The sequence below is a fragment of the Martes martes genome, assembly GCF_963455335.1.
Source record: "Martes martes genome assembly, chromosome: 10".
NCBI lineage: Eukaryota > Metazoa > Chordata > Mammalia > Carnivora > Mustelidae > Martes > Martes martes.
The window spans coordinates 87,278,668-87,299,093 of record NC_137898.1 but is presented as its reverse complement, the minus strand read 5'-3'; the positions used below and the strand labels follow the sequence as shown (position 1 = coordinate 87,299,093).

The 20,426-nt window shown below is 44.0% G+C and overlaps 1 protein-coding gene across 2 annotated transcripts in view; it reads left to right on the top strand.

Moving 5' to 3' along the window:
• Positions 1 to 5,655: 5,655 nt before the first annotated feature.
• The window catches only part of GLB1L2 (galactosidase beta 1 like 2), a 47,479-nt gene continuing 32,708 nt past the window's right edge, over positions 5,656 to 20,426 (top strand). The window contains exons 1-2 of one of the 2 annotated variants that reach the window (XM_080817079.1): positions 5,656 to 5,797; positions 18,973 to 19,170. In XM_080817079.1, the coding sequence (XP_080673205.1) occupies positions 5,658 to 5,797; positions 18,973 to 19,170 (338 nt within the window). In that variant the 5' untranslated portion in view covers positions 5,656 to 5,657. The remainder of the gene's footprint in view (positions 5,798 to 18,972; positions 19,171 to 20,426) is intronic. The other variant, XM_080817080.1, reaches the window with a different exon arrangement.

The window sequence follows — 20,426 nt, the reverse complement described above, 5'->3', positions numbered from 1 at the left end:
GAGAATGTTAAGCTGAATGTGGAGCCCAATGCAGGGCTCGATCTCATAACCCTGAGATCATGACCTGAGCTGAAACCAAGAGTCCAATGAGCCACCCAGGTGCCCCTATCTTCTTTATTTTCTAAAGACTATCTATTTACATACATTTGTTGGCTCAGAGAAGATAGCATATTCTTCTTTAGAACTTGTAATTCTAATGTACTCTCTTAATATTCTTACTGGCTATTAATGTACTTCTCTATGTGCTTAAGTATTTGAAAGTTCTTAATAATTACTTCTGTACATTATGGAAATGTTTCCATAATAATCATTAATTATTACTTTATTTTGCTTAAACTTATCAATAAAATTTCAATGTTTTACTTCATGTCACATCTCAAATGTATACTACATTTGAAATTAATAATCAGATATTAACAACAAATTCAAATGATGAGTCCATTTCTCATTTCTGACAATGTTGTACTGTCTGTATTTGAAATTAACCTAAGTGGCATTCTATCACAGAGAATGCAGTGAGACCTTAAACGATCCTACGTATGCTGACGTATGCTGACTCGGTCACCAGCCGCTAGCCACTTCACCTACTCAAGGACATTGCTCCAGAGATTCTGTAAGGGCTCTGCTGCTTCACAGTTTTCATCTCTTTTGGTCATGATCACTATCAGCGTACAAGTATGTGGTAGTTTCTATCCAAAATAGAAATGAAGATAGAATACTACCCCTGACTCCAAGTTGAGAACCACCAGCTACTCTTCCAATTACTGATTCCCCTTTCACTCTTAGATTCTTCATCCTTTCTAAACCTACTCCAGGGACGCCTGGGTGGCTCAGTTGGTTAAGCGGCTACCTTCGGCTCAGGTCATGATTCTGGGATTGAGCCCCGCAGGGGGCTCCCTGCTCAGCAGAGAGCCTCCTTCTCTCTCTCCCTTTGCCTGCCGCTCTGCTTACTTGTGCTGTCTATCTCTCTGCCAAATAAATAAATAAAATCTTAAAAAAAAAATAAACCTACTTCAATCAGCTTCCCTGCCCCTAACTCCCACCTCCACCTAAGCTGCCTGCATCCTAGTCACCAAAACCCTCCATGTACTGAATCCATTGATTCATTATCTGTCTTAACTTGACCTGTCAGCACCACGTAACTGCTTGCTCCTTGGTAACTTCTCTCTCGGCATTCAGGATGCCATCTTTTCTGAGTGTTCTTCCTGCCTTACTGGCTGCTCCTTTTAGTTCAACTTCGCTGGTTTCTCCCGAGTGTCAGGTGCCCCAGGGCTCATCCTTGTCCTCTTTCTCTGTCTGCACTTACTTCATTGGTGAGCACACCCAAACTCATGCCTTTAAATACCAACTCTATGTCAATGTCTAAATTTATATCTCCATGACAGACCTCTCTTCGGAACTTCAGGCTTGTGCATTCAGTAGCTTATGTGGTATCTTTCCTAGCATGTTCACAGGTATCTCAAACTCAACCAGCCCAATTTGTGCTTCTGATAGGTTGGAGTCATTCTTGAATTCGCCTTATTTCTCTCACCTCACAAATGATCCTGAAATCACAACAGTCCTCCAGTTTCTGCTTTCAAACTATTTCCACAAATCCAACACTTCCCACCTCCTCTATTCCTACCGCCCTTGTGTGAGCCAGCGTCATCTTCCACTGGGATTGCTGCCTCAGAGCTGGTCTTCTTTCTTCTGCTCTTGCCCACTCCTGGTGAGCCAGAGGAGTCTTTCAAAGCATAACTGATGTCCAAAGCCTACAATGGCTCCCATTTCATTTCAGAGTCCTCTGAAAGGCCTTCCATCATTAGGCCCCTTTACTTTTCTGTCCTCACAGCCTGTAGTTTCCCCCTCCCTTTCACTTCCCACACAGACCTTGCAGTTCCCAGAACACTCTGTTATGTTCCTGCCTGAGAGCCTTTGCACTGTGGGTTCTCTCTGCTTGCATAGCCCTTCCTCCAGTTATTTGCATGCATGGTTAACTCTCACCTCTTTCAGATCTTTACTCAGTTAACATTGTTTCAGTAAGGCCTCCTCTGTGCATACCCTTCCCCCGCCAACACACACTCACAATCTCCTTCCTTTATCTACTTTCTTTTTGCAATGCAATTTATTATCTCTGGACATATTCTATAATGTACTCATTAATTTGTTAATTTTTGTTGTCTTTCTTCCTCAGCTAAAATATAAATTTCAAAGGGAAATTTATATTTTATACTCATCTCTTTTTTCCACTGATGTACTGCAAGCACCTAAACAGTGTTCAGCTCATAGTAGTCATTAAACATTTGCTGCTTACTTCTCAATGAATGAAATATTGAATTAGGTCTTTGGCCTTTCTGCCTTTCAGAGGCTAAGGCTAAAAAGTGATATTTTTGGACTGCAAAGGCCAATGATGAAGTTCAGTGCATCCCTCCCCAATGCATACATGTCCCTTCCAGTCCCACTGACATATCTCTTGGGGTGAGAAGACTTATTTATCTTAACTTGGATTTGCTTTCTTTTTCTTTTTCCAAGGCCTAAATCACCTTCTTGGGACTTTCTATTTTCTATCTACTGTTGAGATTGCCCTCATTTATTCCCAGAAATTCCTCCGTGTTCTTAATTACTTTGCTCAAGACTCTTGGGCAACTTGACATCATAACTAGTTTTGTCATGTACCCTGGAGCAAAAGAGCTGGAGAGAGTGGGTGGGGAGGGATGGTGCAAGTGTCTGCCTATAAGGAGGAGGGTGAAGAAGAGCCGATTGTATCATGGTCCAGGGACCCAAGGACCTGCTCTATCACAGTAGCCACATTTTGCATCTTGTTCTCATGACTTTAAGAAAGATTTCATCAAATGTTTTTCTAAAATTCAGATACATAACTCTTAAGGCATTAGCACAGTGCACGAAAAAATAAGACATAATTGATCTATAAACCTGTTTGTTACCTATTAAAAAAGCCAATAAGGTCGGTTTGATATGATTATTTTTCTTGAGAATCTCCACAGTACTGATTCTGAATGACTATAGCTTTTATTCCCCTCTGGAGTTCTTTGTATACTATGTGGGATAGGTTACTTCTCAAAGAAGGAGCTGAGCTCTCTGGGTCTGTTGGAGCTATAACTTAAAGTCGTGGGCTGAGGATGACAACAGGACTTCATTTAAAAAAAAAAAAAAAAAAAGTTTTGTATGTTTTCTAAACCAACGATGCCAGAAAGGTAGCCTGTGAAGATTGATTCCTGAACATCAGGGATTTGTTTTCATCCCACACACTTTGCCAGAGCACAGTTTTTACATCTCTACCAGGTCTGCTCATTTAACTGTAGCTTCTGTTCCCAGGATTTGAGTATGTCATTGTCTACTTTGGGTTAAATTCATTACATATTTTGGAAAGGAGTATTTTGAAGGAGTATCTTGCTAATATTTTAAAATCCAAAAGTTTCAATTCCTCAGCAAAACATCTCTCAGACTAGTGCTATCTTTGTAATACTCTCTGTGGTATCATTAAAGCCAGATAAAGTGAAATTGTTCCTAAATTGTGGGTAGCTGGGGACGCCTGGGTGTCTCAGTTGGTTAAGCGGCTGCCTTCGGCTCAGGTCATGATCCCAGCGTCCTGGGATGGAGTCCCACATCGGGCTCCTTGCTCGGCGGGGAGCCTGCTTCTCCCTCTGCCTCTGCCTACCACTCTGTCTGCCTGTGCTCGCTCACACTCTCTCTCTCTAACAAATAACTAAATTTAAATAAAAAAATAAAAAAAATAAATTGTGGGTAGCTGTATCTATGGTTCTGAGCTTCTCAGAAAGTTAAGGGCTAATGACTTTTTTTTTTTAAGAGCTTAGTTATTTTTATCTTCTTTCATAAATAAAAATGAGGGGTTCAGGGATGGGCTAAGAATTTCAGAGGTTTTATAGCTCATATTATCAGGTTTTTACTAATATCTGAAGAAAACATGGAGATGCTGGTGTTGATTTTTTTAATAAATTTTTTATTTTTTTAATTAAAATAGTGTATTATTAGCCCCATGGTATTGATTATTAACTTCAGGATACCCTGGTGTGTAATCGATTGTACTACTGCCCAGCAATATCACAAGGAGGGAAGGGCGAGTGTTGGGTATGTGCCAGGGATAGGTCTCCAAAGGTAAAAAGGGGGCTAACCTTTGACACTTTCTCCATATCTCATGGGCTAGCTTTTATCTCAGTTATAGCAGAATATTTTCACCATAGTCCTAATAACTATAAAGCAATTATATGTCTTTTAAAAAATGGAGAAAAGTACTGATTTTATAGAGTGTGAAAGGAGAGCTACTTCTCTAAATGTCTCCAAGAATGTTTCTGGCCCTGCTATCTCTTCCCCCACCCCCACCCTTATTTGGTTGTTTTTTCCTCTCCTTGGTTTAACTTTCTCCCTACTAAATATTTGTCTAATGCTTGTAAAAGGATCCTTCACACCAAACTCTGCAACTTGAACTTGTTCTGAGAAGTAAAATATCATTTTGTCCCTATCAGCTTTGCAAGTTCAAAACTGTGTACATGTGTAGGAAATGGTTTTGAAACATGGAACAGGGACACCTGGGTGGTCAGTCCCTTAGAGGGCTGCCTGGCTGCCTTCAGCTGGGGTTGTAATCCCAGGGTCCTGGGATCCAGTCCCGCATTGGGCTCCTTGCTCTGCAGGGAGCCTGCTTCTCCCTCTGCCTGCTGCTCCCCCTGCTTGTGCGTGCTCTCTCTCTGACAAATGAATTTTAAAAAAATCTTTGAAACACACCACAGGGGATATTTTCTAGAACCTCGGTTGCTCTGAAATAACATTAGCCTTCCTAGAAAATGTTTCAGATTTTCTTTCAGTAAAATCTGAATTTTGTTCTTGGGATGAATTGGGTGTGTGATTGTTAGAAAGCATAAATTTGTCCAAATATTACACAATATCCTTTGTGACATAATTCTGTACCCATAAGAATTGTATTTGTCCTTTCATAAAATGTGAGGGTTTTATCTGGACTTTTTAAAGATGAAAAACCGAAATTACTGGGAGTCAGGACCAGAACAAGACTTGTGGAAACTAAAGGCAAAATATATTTTGGTGCTCCTTCCTCTGCACCTCACCACCCCCCACGCTATTCAAACGTGAACCACACTGTCATAAAACATGTCTAAAGGAAATTTCACAATGTTCTGACTATTCATACGATGGTTCACTACTTCAAAATATTTTTCTTCAAAATCTGAATTGTTCTAAAACATTGTGTCGGCTTTGCAGGCACCGCCTTCAATACCTGCTTGCTAATGTAGAGCGGTGGTGGGTGTGCTCTACGATCCGCAAGGACTGGGCAACAGGCGCCCAGTATTTTTGCGTCTGTTTGCATACCACATGAAGGAAAATAGAAACAACCAGCACCTCCCTGAGACTCGGGGGAGGTGGCGGGGGAGATCCGGAGAGCCTCCCGGGAACCTTCCCGGAGCTGGAAACTGCTCGAGTAGGCAGTGCGCCCCGCCTCCGTCAGGCCCCGCCCCCGCCTACACTTAACTTGAAGCGCGGGGGGCGGGGCCGAAGGGCTCAGCCACTGAGCGCCTGGGGGCCGGGGGCGGGGGGACGCGGTCCGGTCGCCCGGGCGACCAGAGTGCGGCCCCGCCCCCCCGCCCCCCCCACACCCAGCCAACCAGCCCCGAGCCTCCCGCGCGCGGATGAGCGCTGGCTACGGTGCTAGCTGCGGTCCCTGCTCGCCGCGGGAACGCGCGATGGGCAAGTGGAGCATCGGGCGAAAGCCGGGCCGCGCACTCGGATTCCTGCTGCTGGTGATCGTGGGTTTCCTGGTGCTCCGCAGGTGAGAGAGCCCCGCCCGACACCTGCCGGACTCCGGACGTCTCAGCCTTCCACACCCACAGTTTTCGCTTCCCCTCTCACCCGAGGGAGGCAGCCCCAGGAGTCCGCGTCCCGCGAATCGCGAGACCCCACTGGAAAGGCGTATTCGGCCTCTTTTTTGCTGGGTCTGGCGTCCCTTTCCATCACTAGGCACTCTACTCCTACCTCGAGATCCAGGCTTCCAGGGTGACACCAGGCGTTGTGCTCTCAGTCCCCAGGCTTCTGTGCCCTAGAGCTTCCCCACTTTCTCGAAGCTTGTGATGCCCGGGCTCTGCTTTTCTCGTGGATACCCCCAGCTCTCTGGGAAGGGCAGCAGAGCTAGCCTTCAGGACTCTGTCGGATGTCCCCCGATCACTGCTCTTTCTCTAGTCCTCCTTGGGGAGCCCACTTCTGCTGTTCTCCCGGGTCCCCACATTTCCTGCCAAGCCTGCTGGGAGTCTTCTCTATTCATCAGAAGCCAGAGCTCCAAGGCTCACAGATGTGGTTGATCTCGCTTGCCTAGTGCAGTCATGAGATCGCTGTCCCCCGGGTCCTTCAGGGTCCTCAACCCTGGATTTATTAACCCCACTTTAAGATTGATATGTCTTCTCTCTCCACTTTCCCACGTTCGTCAGTCATCAGCTCACTCCTTCCCAACCCCCCTTTACAAAGTGTTATCTGTGGCAAGTGGTTGTGTTAATGGCAAAAGGACTTACCCACAGCCAGTGGGTGCCATGGCCCAGAACTTTCATAAACTGTATCTATTTATAGGATTCTACTGTCCTGACCATGTTTTTCAGGTCGATGGTTGGCACTTTCCATATTCAAAACCTCCAGTGTTTCTGGGAAGGCAGACCAGCAGTTATCAAATGCTTTGGCACTGCAAGTTAACTTTGAAGCAGGTGATGGGGCAGACACACCACCCCTTCAGCTTTATCTTTTGTTTCTTCCAACCCCCTTTGTTAGTTCTCTGAGTTTCCTCTGGAAAATAGGGAAGTTTTTGATGGAGATGAATATCTGAATGTTTTTGCCGCCACAGAACACATTCAGTGACTCTACTCCCACCTTTTTCAGACTTATGTGTCTTTGTTTTACCTCTTCTTGGCTTTGGAATTGATGAGGATGTCATAATATTGTTTGAGAGAAAGAAATGGTGCTCTTCTCACTCTGGGGTCCAGAAAACTTAAAGAGGCATTTTGTTTCCTGAGTTGTTCCCAAGACTTTTTTCCATCTTGTCAGTGATCTCTAATCCATTCCTCTTTGAAGACTGCTCCTGGCTCTTGTAGGATGCTCAGCATTCCTCCTGATGCAAGGCTGATGCAAAGCCCAGGAGGATTACTCAATACAGCAGGGTATCAAGAAGCCCACACCCCAGAGAGAAAGGCCAGAATTGTGCAAGTAGCGTGTGGTTTGCCCATTGTTGGAGGTCAAGGATATGGCAGTCCATGCAGGGGCATTGAGGGGCAGCTCTGAGGGGCTTGAGTTGGGCCAGGTAGTGCACCCTAATAGTCCACAGGAAAAGGTATAAGAAGGAGGCTGGGTGTTTGCTGGTGTCTGGCAGGAAAGAAGATGAGGTGTCAGGGAACTGACTGGCTGTGAAGAAGCCTGAGCTTCTCATAACTAAGTTAACCATGTCCCTGCCTGGGTTAGAGTGGCCGTAACAGGAGTCACTCCAGGTTTATGGAGGTGCCTGGAAACAGCTATAACTCAAGCCTGAGGAAATAGTTTGAGATACTTAGTAAAGTCGTTATTCCTGATACCTCTTTCTCAGCAGCTAAGACAGAGGCCAGAGAAGCTCTGACCCCAATTCAGGGCCATTCTCTTAGGGTCCTTCCGAATATGTGTCTTTTGGGCATCTTTTTAATTTTATCACCTTCATGGTATTGGGCTTTTTGCCTAATTCCTCCTGTTTGCCATGGGCTGGAAACCAAGGATTATCTCTGGAGGGCAGAGAAGAACTCACTCTTTGTTGCTTCCTCTTCTTGCCTTGCTCTAGTTTTGACTGGATCATTAACTGAAGGGAAGTGGGGCCCCCTCCCAGCTGTTGCTGGAAATGTGGATATGGCCAGTGGAATATAGGTCACATGGGAATTTGCTACTCAGCAGGCAGGTTTGTGGAGCTGAGCTGCCAGGATCAGCCTTTTCCTGTACCTCAGAAGGCAGGTATTTAGTTGGGGGAGGGGCCTTCTGGGCTCCAGCTTTTGTTTTTTTTCCCATGAACTTTACCTTGGGCTGGTTCACGGTCAATCAAAGCTGTTTGATTGTATCATATCTGAGAAATAGGAAGACCACAAGATGACTTTTGAGGATGATTTCAACCTTTCCTATTTTTTAGCTTGAACAGTGGTCTGAAATTACCTTTATTGCAGTATAATTGTCATGCAATAAGCTGTTCATGTTTAGCTTATACAGTTTGATAAGTTTTGGTGTATATATCCACTTGTGACAATACCACCATAATTAAGAGAGTGAAATTATCTATCAGCCCTAGAAATTTACTTTTGCCCCTATGCATCTCTCTCTCCAGCCCTTCTCTGCTCCCCAACTCCTAAGCACACTGATCTGTTGCTTTCATCATATATTATAAGTTTGCGTTTTCTAGAGTTTTATAGAAATGTAATCCTAAATTATGTACTCTGTTTTGATTTGGCTCTTTTTACTCAGTATATTATTTGGAGATCTTTGATGCATGTCAGTGTGAACCATGTCTAATCTAGTTGCCTTTCCTTGTCTTTCCTCCTTCCACTCCATGGACGCAAGAATGCCTGCTTGATATGATCAAGGCATGGTTCCACTCGTGATTCTTTTACTTAATACAAATGCATCACTGAGCAATATTTCAATTAACTTTGCATCTCTTATACCTGGTATTTTAGCTGGCAAAAGTCAGGAGAGTAAAGTGGCAAGGTAGGCACCCTGCATCATGCCTTCTCAAAGGTAAGTTCATCTGTTTGCTCAGCTCTACCTCACTCAGTGCTCCTACACTGGCATTATTTGAATTCTGGACCCCACACTCTTCCTGAAGGAAAAAAAGAGGAGAGCCTATAAAAATCTTCTCTCTAGAGAAGGTGAATAACTTAGCAACATGACCTGGTCACCTTTGATCCAAATCATGGCCAGTCTTGCCTTCCAAGGATGTGTGGGCAAACTGTGTCTCTCTTCCTGCGCTTCTGTGAGGTCACTGATTTTATGAGCTTTACCTGTACTAGGACTCTACCCTGCTTGAGGCCTGAGTCATATTCCCTGGAATGTTCAAACTCTTTGAACACTGTTCCTTTCATCTTCTAGTAGTGAAGTTTTCAGCATCTGGGAAGTGTCTTTCAGCAGGTAGTCATTTCTCTGACACAAGTGGAGAAACATGGCTACCTGGGCAGTAGCTTAGTCAGAGAAAGAGAGAGGTAGGATGTCTGAGCCACCCTATGCTGGGAAGATAGAGTTGGCATTGGGATTCTTTTCACTGCCATACTAGCCAACCGAAGGGGACCAGCGTGTCTTAGAGCAAGAGCATGGACATTATTGCTGTATTTCTGATTAAAGGGACTGGGATACCCAGGAGATTCAGGGCAAAAGCTACACAGCCTTGGCAGCAGAAGTATCAGAAGGTTGGCCAAAGAGTTCTCTGTACCTTGGGTCAAGGATGTAGCAAGTGAAATAAAAGCACTTAATCTTTGATGAAATGACTCAGAGTTCCATTGTATCACCTCGAATGCTCTTCTAATAAAGATTCAGGAGATGCTGGCATTTAGAGAGGTCTTTTCAGAGCATTTTGCACCTGAAACAGACTCTGGAGGCCAGCCCCCCTCTTCCTCGTTCCTCCCCCATCATCCAGCACAGTTCTCCTGCTGCTTCCTCCCCACTCAGTTTTATTTCTTGCTTAAATCTATTGCTCTGGATATTAAAGGTCATGTTGAAAAAGAGTTCCTGTAGTATGAGACTTCTCCCGGGAAAGAAGGGCAGGGGTGTTTTTAGAGGCTAATGGTAATGAAACAAATAACTCTTCACTGGGGTCTACTAAGTAGAGACTCTTAGTTGATGATATTCACCGCTTTCATACTCCCACAGATAGATAGTGGCATTTTTGCTTTCAAGAACATGCTGTGTTTTCCTGCAAAGTTTATTTTGTGAGTAGGTAATCTATGTAAAGGATTAAATATTCAAATAATATAAGGAGAAAAATAAAACCCCCACTCCTGGCCCTTAGGCACCCTTCTCCACCCCACCAGAGGTGATTACTAATACTGGCTTCTCCCAGGGGTATTCTGTGTATATATATGAAGGCAGCTATATGTATTACCCCATTGTCCATTAGGGATATAATTTATTCAAAGAGTTCCTTATTGATGGGCATCGATTGTTTGCAATCTTTTAGCTACTGCAAAGTTGCAATGTATGTTAACTACACTGGAATTGAAACAAAATAATGTAAAGTAAAAACAACAACAAAAAACCCCCAAAGTTGCAATGAATATCTGTTGGATATATTTCTGTTCCTAGAATTGCTGACCATATGAGATATTCACTTTAAGTCCTGACAGACGTTTAAAATAAGTAAGTAAAAATCAGTTAAAATAAGTAAAGTAGCACATTCTATTTTTGTTGGATCAATGTGAGGGAGATTCTCAGCTCTGTCGTCTGAAGGGGAGATACTGTTTAATCTGCATGTATATGGGTTCTTCGTATCTTTAAGAACTAGTCCATCTCTTCTATATCTATGTACATAAGTATCATGTGGTGGATTTTAAAAAAATATTGAACATATTTATGTTTCCCCTGTTTCATGAAATAATTTTATTCTGATACCACAAGCATCTCGAGAGCAGAGTCTTGCTATCGGTAGAGTCCTTTGGGTTATCTAGCAGAATTTTCACCCCTTTCTAGGTTGAGATATAACCTTTTTGTTATTGATGATGCCACAATGGAAATTTTTCTCCAAATGAAAAATTTCTGTCACATAACATCAGGATACTTTTTATTACTAACATGTGGTTGATTACTATTATTAATATGTGGTTGGGCAGTTTTGTTGCTTCACCCATGCGTCTCAAGGTTTTGGTCTAATTAGTGTTTATTCACATATAAACTTCCTATAGTATTTAAATGATCCAGAGCATGTCCCTGGATCATGTAGGCAGCCACTTGGCCTGACTTGATGGAGCCTGGGTGCTATGCCATTTCCTGGCTTACTGAGAAGCCTTTTCTGAGGGAAGGACAGAGGTACGAAGGTTGAAGTAGTGCCACTGACCTGAAAAATGCTGCAAAATGACCTCACATCTCTGCAAAATGAGTATACATACTAGCTTTTGGAATGGAAGGTTCAAGCCCTTTGGAAGTATTTAATGCTGTCCCAGCAAAGCAGGAGCCTAAAGCATTGGGCCCCAAGCCAAGGATCACAATTAGGAAGCTGGATCAGCTACAAGAACAGAGTTCTGTTTTGCTGGGGCTGAAGTTTTTGGGGTTCCAGGATTGATCCAAGAGCCATTATTCTGGATTAGAGGCATTAAGAGTACTGGCCTGGGCCAAAGAAGGGACCGCTCTTTCCTTAGGCCCTCAAGTTCCCCTGCTGAGGGAGGAATGTACAGCTTAAAGACTGATAAGGCTGAAACATCCCCAAGGGGGCAGTTGAAGGGAATGGAATGCCCAAGGAAATGGGACCTCATGGGAACCTGTAACCATATCAGAATCTTGGAGTGATGACTAGAAAATTTGTATTTTAGATCCAAGTGAGGAGATTTCTATGCATGATGATGTCTTTTGGGCAGTTTGACATAACTGCCATCTAAATAATAGTCTCTGGCATGACCACCTGGGTGAACGAAAATGTGAGTGTTTTTTGATCAGTATCTTTAATATGATGCATTGGACTCAGATGAAGGTGAACCTCTGCATAGGGTGACCCTAATAGGATCACAGTGCACCTGGAAATTGGATTTCTAAGTTATCTCTCAATTATACGTTATGTATAGTGACAAAAGAACCAGTCTTTAGGATCAGTGAAGACTTATGCTCTGTAAATTGAAGAACTATATCTGCAGATTCCCACCTCATATACTGAGCTTGCCCATACCCTTGGCCAGTTTAAAATTGCATGGGCGTTGCCTGGTCTTTGCTGGAGGCCAGTATGTGTCAGTTGATGATGTTGTCTCTACCACATCTGGTTGAGTGGATACTGGCTTGTCTGAATCTGGTCACATTGTGTGCATGATAGAAAGCTGAAGGAGATGGCTGTGACTCCAAGTGAAGCCTCCCAATCCTACTATGACCCCCATTACTGAGCAGTATTTGCAGGTACAGATGACACAGGGATGGCTTCTGGCATGGCAAGGGCCATTTCAGACCCACCTTGATGAGCACACTCTGTTCAAGGAGATCATTCAAGTAGGTGACTGATCTGGCTCTTCTCCCACCCCACCTGAAAGACTGTCTCTGAGAGCTGAGAATCAGTTCAGGGGCCCATTTCACATGAAAGAAGTTGTAAGCTTGTCACCAGCTTATCTGCCTTTTTCCATTCAAGCACATTAACCCAGCACTTTTGATCATGTTCGGTGTCATCCGGCCTGTGTGGAGCCTGCTCTGTGTCCTTTGTCATCATGATCCACAAAAGGGATAAAGCATAAGAAGGATTGGTCCCTCTATCCCCAACATCCTCCCAGTCACTGCCTAATTTCAACTCCTCACCATAGGGAACTCAGGCCCCAAGTCCTCTGCCTAGTTTCTGCTGTAGCCTGTTAAGTTTATAGCTTGCACAACCTCTTATCACCTGCCAAAAGGGATGGTAGCAACCAGAATGTGGAGGTCTTGTTACATGGTGTGAGGCCTTGTCAGAAATTGTGACACATGTGGCTTCTTCCAGGAAGAAGTTTATTCTCAGACTGAAAATTTATTTAGCCTACAATGAAGCAAAGATACAAAGGCAACAAAATTCCCAGGAAAAAGTATATATATGCTCCAGCTAGAAAGAAGGCAGATGCCCTGGTTTCATCAAAAAAAGTTTCAACAAGGAGCGCCTTGGCTGGCTCAGTTGGTGGAGCATGTGACTCTTGATCTCTGGGTTTTGAGTTCGAGCCTCACATTGGGCAGAGATTACTTAAAAAAACCCCAAAAACCAAAAAACAAAACTTTCCATAATCTAAATAAATAAATAAAAGCTTTTTAATAAAAGCTTTCTACAATCCAAGGAAAAGAAGTTTCAACATGAATTACTTGCTCACTGAGAAAAGCAACAGAAATAAGGGTTTCTTAAAGATTTGATTACCTCCTTGGTAACAGGCCTAATTTAGAAGTCAAGTCTCTCTGACCTGATGTAACCAAACAGTTTCCACTTTCTTTATTTTGTTATTGCTGAGTTAATTACTCAGGAAGCATGGGGGTTATTATTAATTTATGATCTCTAGTACTAATGACTGTTATCAGTATTAATAACTATTTGCATGGTGCTTTCTCGTTTATGAAGTTCTAATGTGTATTACCTCATTTCCTCACAGTGAATTCCTTGGAGGAACCCCACATTTATCATCTTCATTTTCTCAGTGAATTCATCCTTTTCATTAATATATTAAAAACTCATTTAGTAACCTACCAGAAGATTTTCAGAAAGGAAACAGTTGAATTCTCCAGAATTTGGAATTTGATATGAGCTAGTTTTAGTTGTTTGCAGTGTTAGCTTCAGGCCTCTTAAGAAACATTGAGAGGAAATATTTTTTAAAAAATCTAGAAAATGATAGCACATAAAGACAGTAGCAAATAGAAGCTCTATCCAGGAGGGGATGATAAATACATATATCAAGGACAAGATACAGATTAGTGCTTCTCAAACTTTACCTTGGGGTCTGGTTGAAATGCAGTTTCTGATTCAGGTCTCAGTTAAGGCCTGAGTTTCTGCATTTGTAGCAAATTCTAGATGAAGATACTCTGCAGGTGCAGACCACATCTGGAGACAACACCCCCCTGCCCAAAGGAGATTTCCTAATGATTACCTAGGGGACAGATTAGGGAGAGTGTGTTACTAGCAGAGATTATGTTGGAACAAGGGGTCACAGAGAGCACTTCCAGCCCTGTATATACCTCTGCACTGAGTGGGTAGGGAAAGGGAGGCTCTCACAGCATTTGAGAGACACCTTAAAATTAAGGTCAGTGATATGAGCTTGGTGAGTTGGAGACTGTTCCTTTGAAACTCTGGCCAATGAATAAGGAGTGCTGCCCAGTGGAGCGATTGCTAAGTTGTATTTTCACTGTCTTTAAAAATAATGAAATTTTGTGTGTGCATGTGTGTATTTTCACCACTGGACTGTCAGTATACTCCCTGAGTTTAAGAAGAGAATCTGTCCATCAGTTCTTCCTCATTCTAGCCTGGGTCCAGCCTGGAGGGTGGGGCACCTGAGGGGATGCCTGGGGGTGTCAGGAGGGGAGAGTACATAAAGCCTAGAGAGTACATGAGGCAAGAAGGCAGAGTGTGTGCTTTGGAGCAGATGTGATGAAAACTAAGGGACACCAAACTCTCCTGTGCGTGCGGTATGAGAAACCTCAGACACAGCCAGAACACCAGGAGCTTGTGGCAAACAGAAAGAGTGGGGTGGAGGGGTTGGGAAGAGTCAGAGCGAGAAGGTGGCTAGGAGGTCCAGACTGCGGTCATGGGGGACCTGAAGCCTCATTTGAGTATCCCAGGCCTCATCCTTTAGGGTAGGGTTGGCAAAGTTTCCTGTAAATGTGTTCAGCTTTGCAGACTGTACAGTGTTTTTATCATAGCAACGTCACTGTGGCCCAAAGTAGCCGCAGTCGGGACTGGAAAAAGTGGGCATGGCGGGGTGTCAGTAAAACTATTTATGGACATTGAAATGTGAAATGTGAAGTTGATATAATTTTTTGTGTCCCCAAATCTTGTTTTTTTAGTTTCTTTCCAACCACTTAAAAATGTGAAAGACATTCGTAGCTTGCTGGCTGCACAAAGACAGGAGGCAGGGTGGCTTTGGCCCACACCTGGGGTTTGCTGACACTGGTCGGGGGGGCTGGGTTGGTTTGACAGGGTCCTGGTGGATAGAACTTTCGTTGTAACATTTTAGAAATTGTAATATGATGGCACAACATCTTCCATATAAAATGTGATTAGACAGTAAATTAAATGGTTAAGAATGGAAAGATTGGGATTATTCCACATTAAGGACATAAAAAAACCTCCCTGAGGCTATTCTCTAATATGCAAAGCATGCAAAAATAAACTTATTTCAAATGGTGACAAACTCTGTTATAACACATTACAGAGTATTCCATTTATATCTGACCTTCACAGCAGTTAGGACAGGCAATCACCCCGTTTCACAGAGGAAGAAACTCATTCCCACACGGCTAGTGTCACTGACCCAAGGAGGCCATGCTACAAGGGTAGGGCCAGGATTTGTGTCCAGATTTTCCTCTTACAGATACTGTTCTTGTTTTTGTTTCCCCATATAGGTGGTCCTTTGGAAGAACTGTATTATTATTATTATTATTATTATTTAAGTAGGTGCCATGCCCAGTGTGGATCCCAGCATGGGGCTTGAATGGGGGCATGACCTGAGATCTTGATCTCAGGGCCTAATGGACTGAGCCACTCAGGTGCCCCTAGAACTGTATTCTGAAATATCCTTTCTAAGTCACTCGGAAAGTGGAACTTTTCTCTTTAGAGAAAACAATAACGAGGTCCCCAGGTTATCCACAAATGACGTTTGAATTGTAATATAACGCAACTGCCGTCCTGTGGAGCAATAGGGGTTCTGGGTCCTGGGGGCTGTGGGAAGTAGAAAGGAGGGGGTCAAATTAATTTTCTTTGCCCATGAGTGGCTGTCGACAAAATTTCCAAGTGGTCAGTGATATCTATGGCACTTCTGCCTTCTTGACCTCCTGCTCTCCCATCTCTGGCCATTGGGGCCCCTGATTTGCCCCAAGCCCTCCTGTAAAACCCTCCAGGGGCTCAGCCTCACGGGGTCTGTGGAGGAGCTTGTAAATACCACCAATCCCTGGGCTCCACCTCCGCCGTCATTAATTGGTCAGTGGTGGGGCCTGCACATTCCTTAGTTTTAAGCTTCCCAGGTGATTCAGATATGGGGCCATCTGTGAAAACTGCTGTGGCTAAACCCGAACCTCCCTTCTTGTCCTACGGCAGACCTCAGTCAAGTGCTAGGAAGGCTGCTGACGAAGCGATTTCACACCGTTTTGGTCTCACTCGTCCTGCATCCATTTGGTTACTAAGCCTGTTAAACCCAATGGGTCAATATGTTTGTCCTCTCAGCTCTGATCACAACTGCCCAAAGACAGACTGTTGTTTCTGGTCTCAAGCAGTACTTCTCAATCTCTCTGTGCTGCAGCATCATTTTCCTTTTCTTCTTTAAAAGTCTTTTCCCCTGCAATGTTACTTTATCGAATACATTGAAAACACATACTAGAAAAAGGAAATGAAAAGATTCACAAAGTACATGCCCCAGTCTTTTATGATGAGCTTCAACAGACACAAAATGACATGTATTGCTCTAAAAGTATCTGTTTCTTTTCTTTTTCTTTTTTTTTTTAAAGACTTCATGTATTTATTTGAGAGAGAATGAGAGAGGGGGAGAGAGAGAGAGAGGACATGGAGGGGGGAGGGTCAGAGGGAGAAGCAGATTCCCCACTGAGCAGGGAGCTGGATGCATGAGGGACTCAATCCTGGGACTCCTGGATCATGACCTGAGCTGAAGGCAGTTGCTTAACCACCTGAGCCACCCAGGTGCCCCAGTATCTCTGTACCAGTCAGTTTCTGTACCGGTCACAGACTAGTAGCCGGCAGTTGGGACTAGTGTGTGCTAGGCCAGGCCCGTGTTGCCGAGGGGCCCCAGGCTGGTCCACATGCTCACACAGCCTCCTCACCTGTCTGCTTGCTAGTTTTTGAGTAGATATGCTCTCACTTTTTAATGCTTTTGCCCTTAGTTCCCTCTGCTTTCTCATATTGTCTGCCTTCAAACCTGTGACAGTGTCATCTTCTGGACAAAGCTTTCTCTGGCTCTACCTGGATACTTTAGATAATTTCTGCTTTCTCATATTGTCTGCCTTCCAACCTGTGACAGTGTCATCTTCTGGACGAAGCTTTCTCTGACTCTACCTGGATAATTTAGATAATTTCTTCATTTGACAATTACATATGTGTGTGTATATATGTATATTTATTTCAGCTACTGTCCTCTGCCCTTGCTAGGCCAGACTACCTAATTTGTAGAGCCCGGTACACAATGAAAATGTAGGGCCTTTGTCTAAAAAACATTGAGAATTTCAGGATGGAGATAGTGTCTGAAACCATGTATACGGTGTGTGCTCTGATACATTTATATATTGTAATGTGATTGCCACTCTAACAATATTTATCACGTGACATAATTATAGTACAATATGGTCTATATTCATTATCCTGTGCGTTAGATCTCTATGGCTTATTTAACTACTTGTTGCAAGGGAGGCTTCTAAGCATGGGGACCTGAAGGATTCCATGGGTCATATGCCCCAGAGGCCAGCCGTTGGGCTTATCTCTGTGCTCGCCTTACAACAGCACTCTGACACCGACTTGTAATTATCTGAGTGTGCACTGAGGTGTAGAAAGACTGTATGTGTCAGAATGCCTTATAGGACCGTGAGGTCTGTGGCTTGCAGAAGCTTTGTTAGGATGGGGGCCAGCTTCCTGAGGAGCATGCACACCTGCAGTGGATTTTCACTAAATGCCATTAAAAAAAATTTTTTTTTCCATCAATAGCAGGGCTCTGGCTGTTTTGCAGTGTAGCGTATGCAAGTTTATGTTCAGAGCTGAAGCACTTGGCATTGTAGGCAGAGGAGAAGCTGGCTGGCATGTAGGAAAAGGACGTAGGAAAAGGACATAGCTGTGGCAGAGATGGAGAGTGGAAGGGATGGCCCATCCCATGATCATACTGGGAGAGTCATCTATGGATGTGCAACATGCATGTGCCCTCTGCCCCTGTGACCTGCACTGCCGGTCCCCAGAAAGACCAAAGCTCTGTGAAGGAGCTGCCCCTTTGAAGGACACAGAAAACTGTTGAATCCAGAATCAAGATGGAAACTCTCAGCCTAATTTTTGTTCATGCATCTCTGTTTCTTCTAAGAGACGACAGTCTCCAGTCAGTGTGTATCAATATTGATCGAGTGGAGCAATTTGGGCCTTAGAGCATGTCTCTCAGTGGCACAGTTGTAGCCAGTGTTACAAAATGAATGGAAAGACAGGTGGGCAGCAGTTTAGGGAGCTTTTTTAATGCAGAAGAGCCCTGCGGGGGCAATACGCCCTCTAGTGTCAGGAACTGTAATGAAAAGTGGGCGCAGAAAAGGCAGATCAGCTGAAATTTGCTTTCCTCTCAGACTCACACTGCTCTTTCCAGTCCTCAAACTCCTCAATTTCTGGGCTCCCCCAGCGTCTCTTGCTGGGTTTCTTCCATGACCTTAAGAGACTGGGGATAAAAGAGAGGGAGGGAATTATAATCATGAGGATTAGTTTGAGGGGACTCCCCTTGGTCAAGACCTGATTTTTTAGGGACTTTTTCCAACAGCCTTCCCAGATGGGGCTCTCTGTTGTGCTGGATTATCTCTTGAACTTAATCTTTAGATAATAATTAAGACTTGGAAAGTTGGTCAATGAACAGATACTGTTTCTAACCTCCTTCTAGGTATTTACACCTCAAGCCGGGCAGCTGTGACCGTGGGGTGGCTCAGAGGTACCATTTGAAGTAGCTGCTGCTTTGATGTTAAGTCGAATGGCCTGGGAGAGCTGGCCATTGTAGGAACCTGCGTGCCACACTTGTCCTGGGTACCCTGTACTCCCCTGAGAATACCCTTTCCATGCTGTGTGCCCCCACCACGTCCTCTCTCCTGTTAGCACATAGTTTCCTTGTTGACCTTTGTGTTTGTCTTGTTCCTGACTATGGCCTCAGCTTGCTCTTCCCTTGCAGTGGGGTGCAGATGAGTGTACTAAAGAAAGACTCCTTCTAACGTTTGACTAAATCAGAGGGTGGGTAGCCTTTTCTGAAGGCCTTGGAAGCAGGACCTCCTAGAAACAAGCAGGGCCTGTGGAGGAGGAGAAAAAGCCTCTCTCCTAAGACTCTGTACCCCTGCTCGCTGCTGAGAAGGATCCAAGGTCTCAGCTGCCTTTTCTCTTTGCAGGTCGGATTGGTATAATCTGATCCCTGCATGGCTAAGACACCGGCAGTCAGGGCTGCAGGCCAACGGCCAATACTTCATGCTAGAGGACTCCACTTTCTGGATCTTCGGGGGCTCCATGCACTATTTCCGGGTGCCCAAGGAATACTGGAGGGACCGCTTGCTGAAGATGAAAGCCTGTGGCTTGAATACCCTCACCACGTGAGTGCTGCCCCACCCCCCGACCAAGCATGGGCATCTATGGCATCTGTGTCTTGGGCTTCTTTAAGGCAGCCCAGACTGTGGGTCTCCATCTGGCAGGATCAGCCCTGCCAGACCCTGAATGTGAGCTGTCCCTGAAGAGAATCTTTGGGCTGAATTTTGTGAGGAAAAATATAGGAGGAGCCCAGCCCTCTGCACAGGACTGCCAGGTACGACAACCGCCTTCCCTCACCTGCACAGCCCTCCCCGTTTGTGCGGATGAGAAGACAGGCTGGATGTATAAGCTTTAGAGGAATAGAAAGAGCAATGGCATACAAAGGTATACAGTGAAGGAGGTGAGTGTAGGTGTAGGAGATGATTAAATTATCGAATATATATACACCTATATCTATATACATTGATATATCTATGTATCTATATAGATAAATATATCTATATCTAGATATATATATGTGTGTGTGTATATATATATATATTTAAACAAGCACACCACCCCTCAGTTTATTCAGCAAATGAGTAAGATCTTTTTCAAAATAGCTTCCTTGGGAAAGCATTTTCAGGCAAAAATATGTGATTATAGATCAAGGATGTGGATTTTCTTGAACAGTGTATGAGGTAGCTTTGTAGACAATTTCTAAGAAGAATTAAAGGAATGTTCTGGGCCATCACAACATGGCTGAAACAAATGTATATAATTTTCCAGAAAGATTACTTAAAAGGATCCATTTATTTGCATATATAAATTCTGGTCCGAGGGGTACATTCACACATCACAGGGCTTCTCAATCTTGTGGGAATATGGCAGGCTAAGCATTTTATGTTATTAAAGCTAGGTAATCTGTATTTTCTCAAACACAGAACTCCTGAGTCTGAATTTGAAGCAAGCAAACCTCCTCTCCCTATACCTGAGCACATTCTTTGCAGCTGGAGAGGGCTCCATTGGAAGCCGGGGTGGGTGGGGGTCCAGGAGAGGACCAGCTGTTACTGGTTACTGGTTACTGATGTGTGTTACTGTCATACATCACCCCATACCTCTGCCTCTTGAGTTGGGCCCTTTAAAGAACTTATTTTATTTCCTTATCTTCTAAAGAGAATACAAGGAAAAAATCCTTTGGAATTTTGGTTGCTTCAGTAAAAATAGGACTGACCACTGAGGTTTCCTCTTATCTTACTTTTAACTTCTTCTCTTAGTAAGTTACTTTTTTTTCCTCTGATGAAGAAAAAATGAGAGAGGTGGGGAGGGAGGAGGAAGTAGG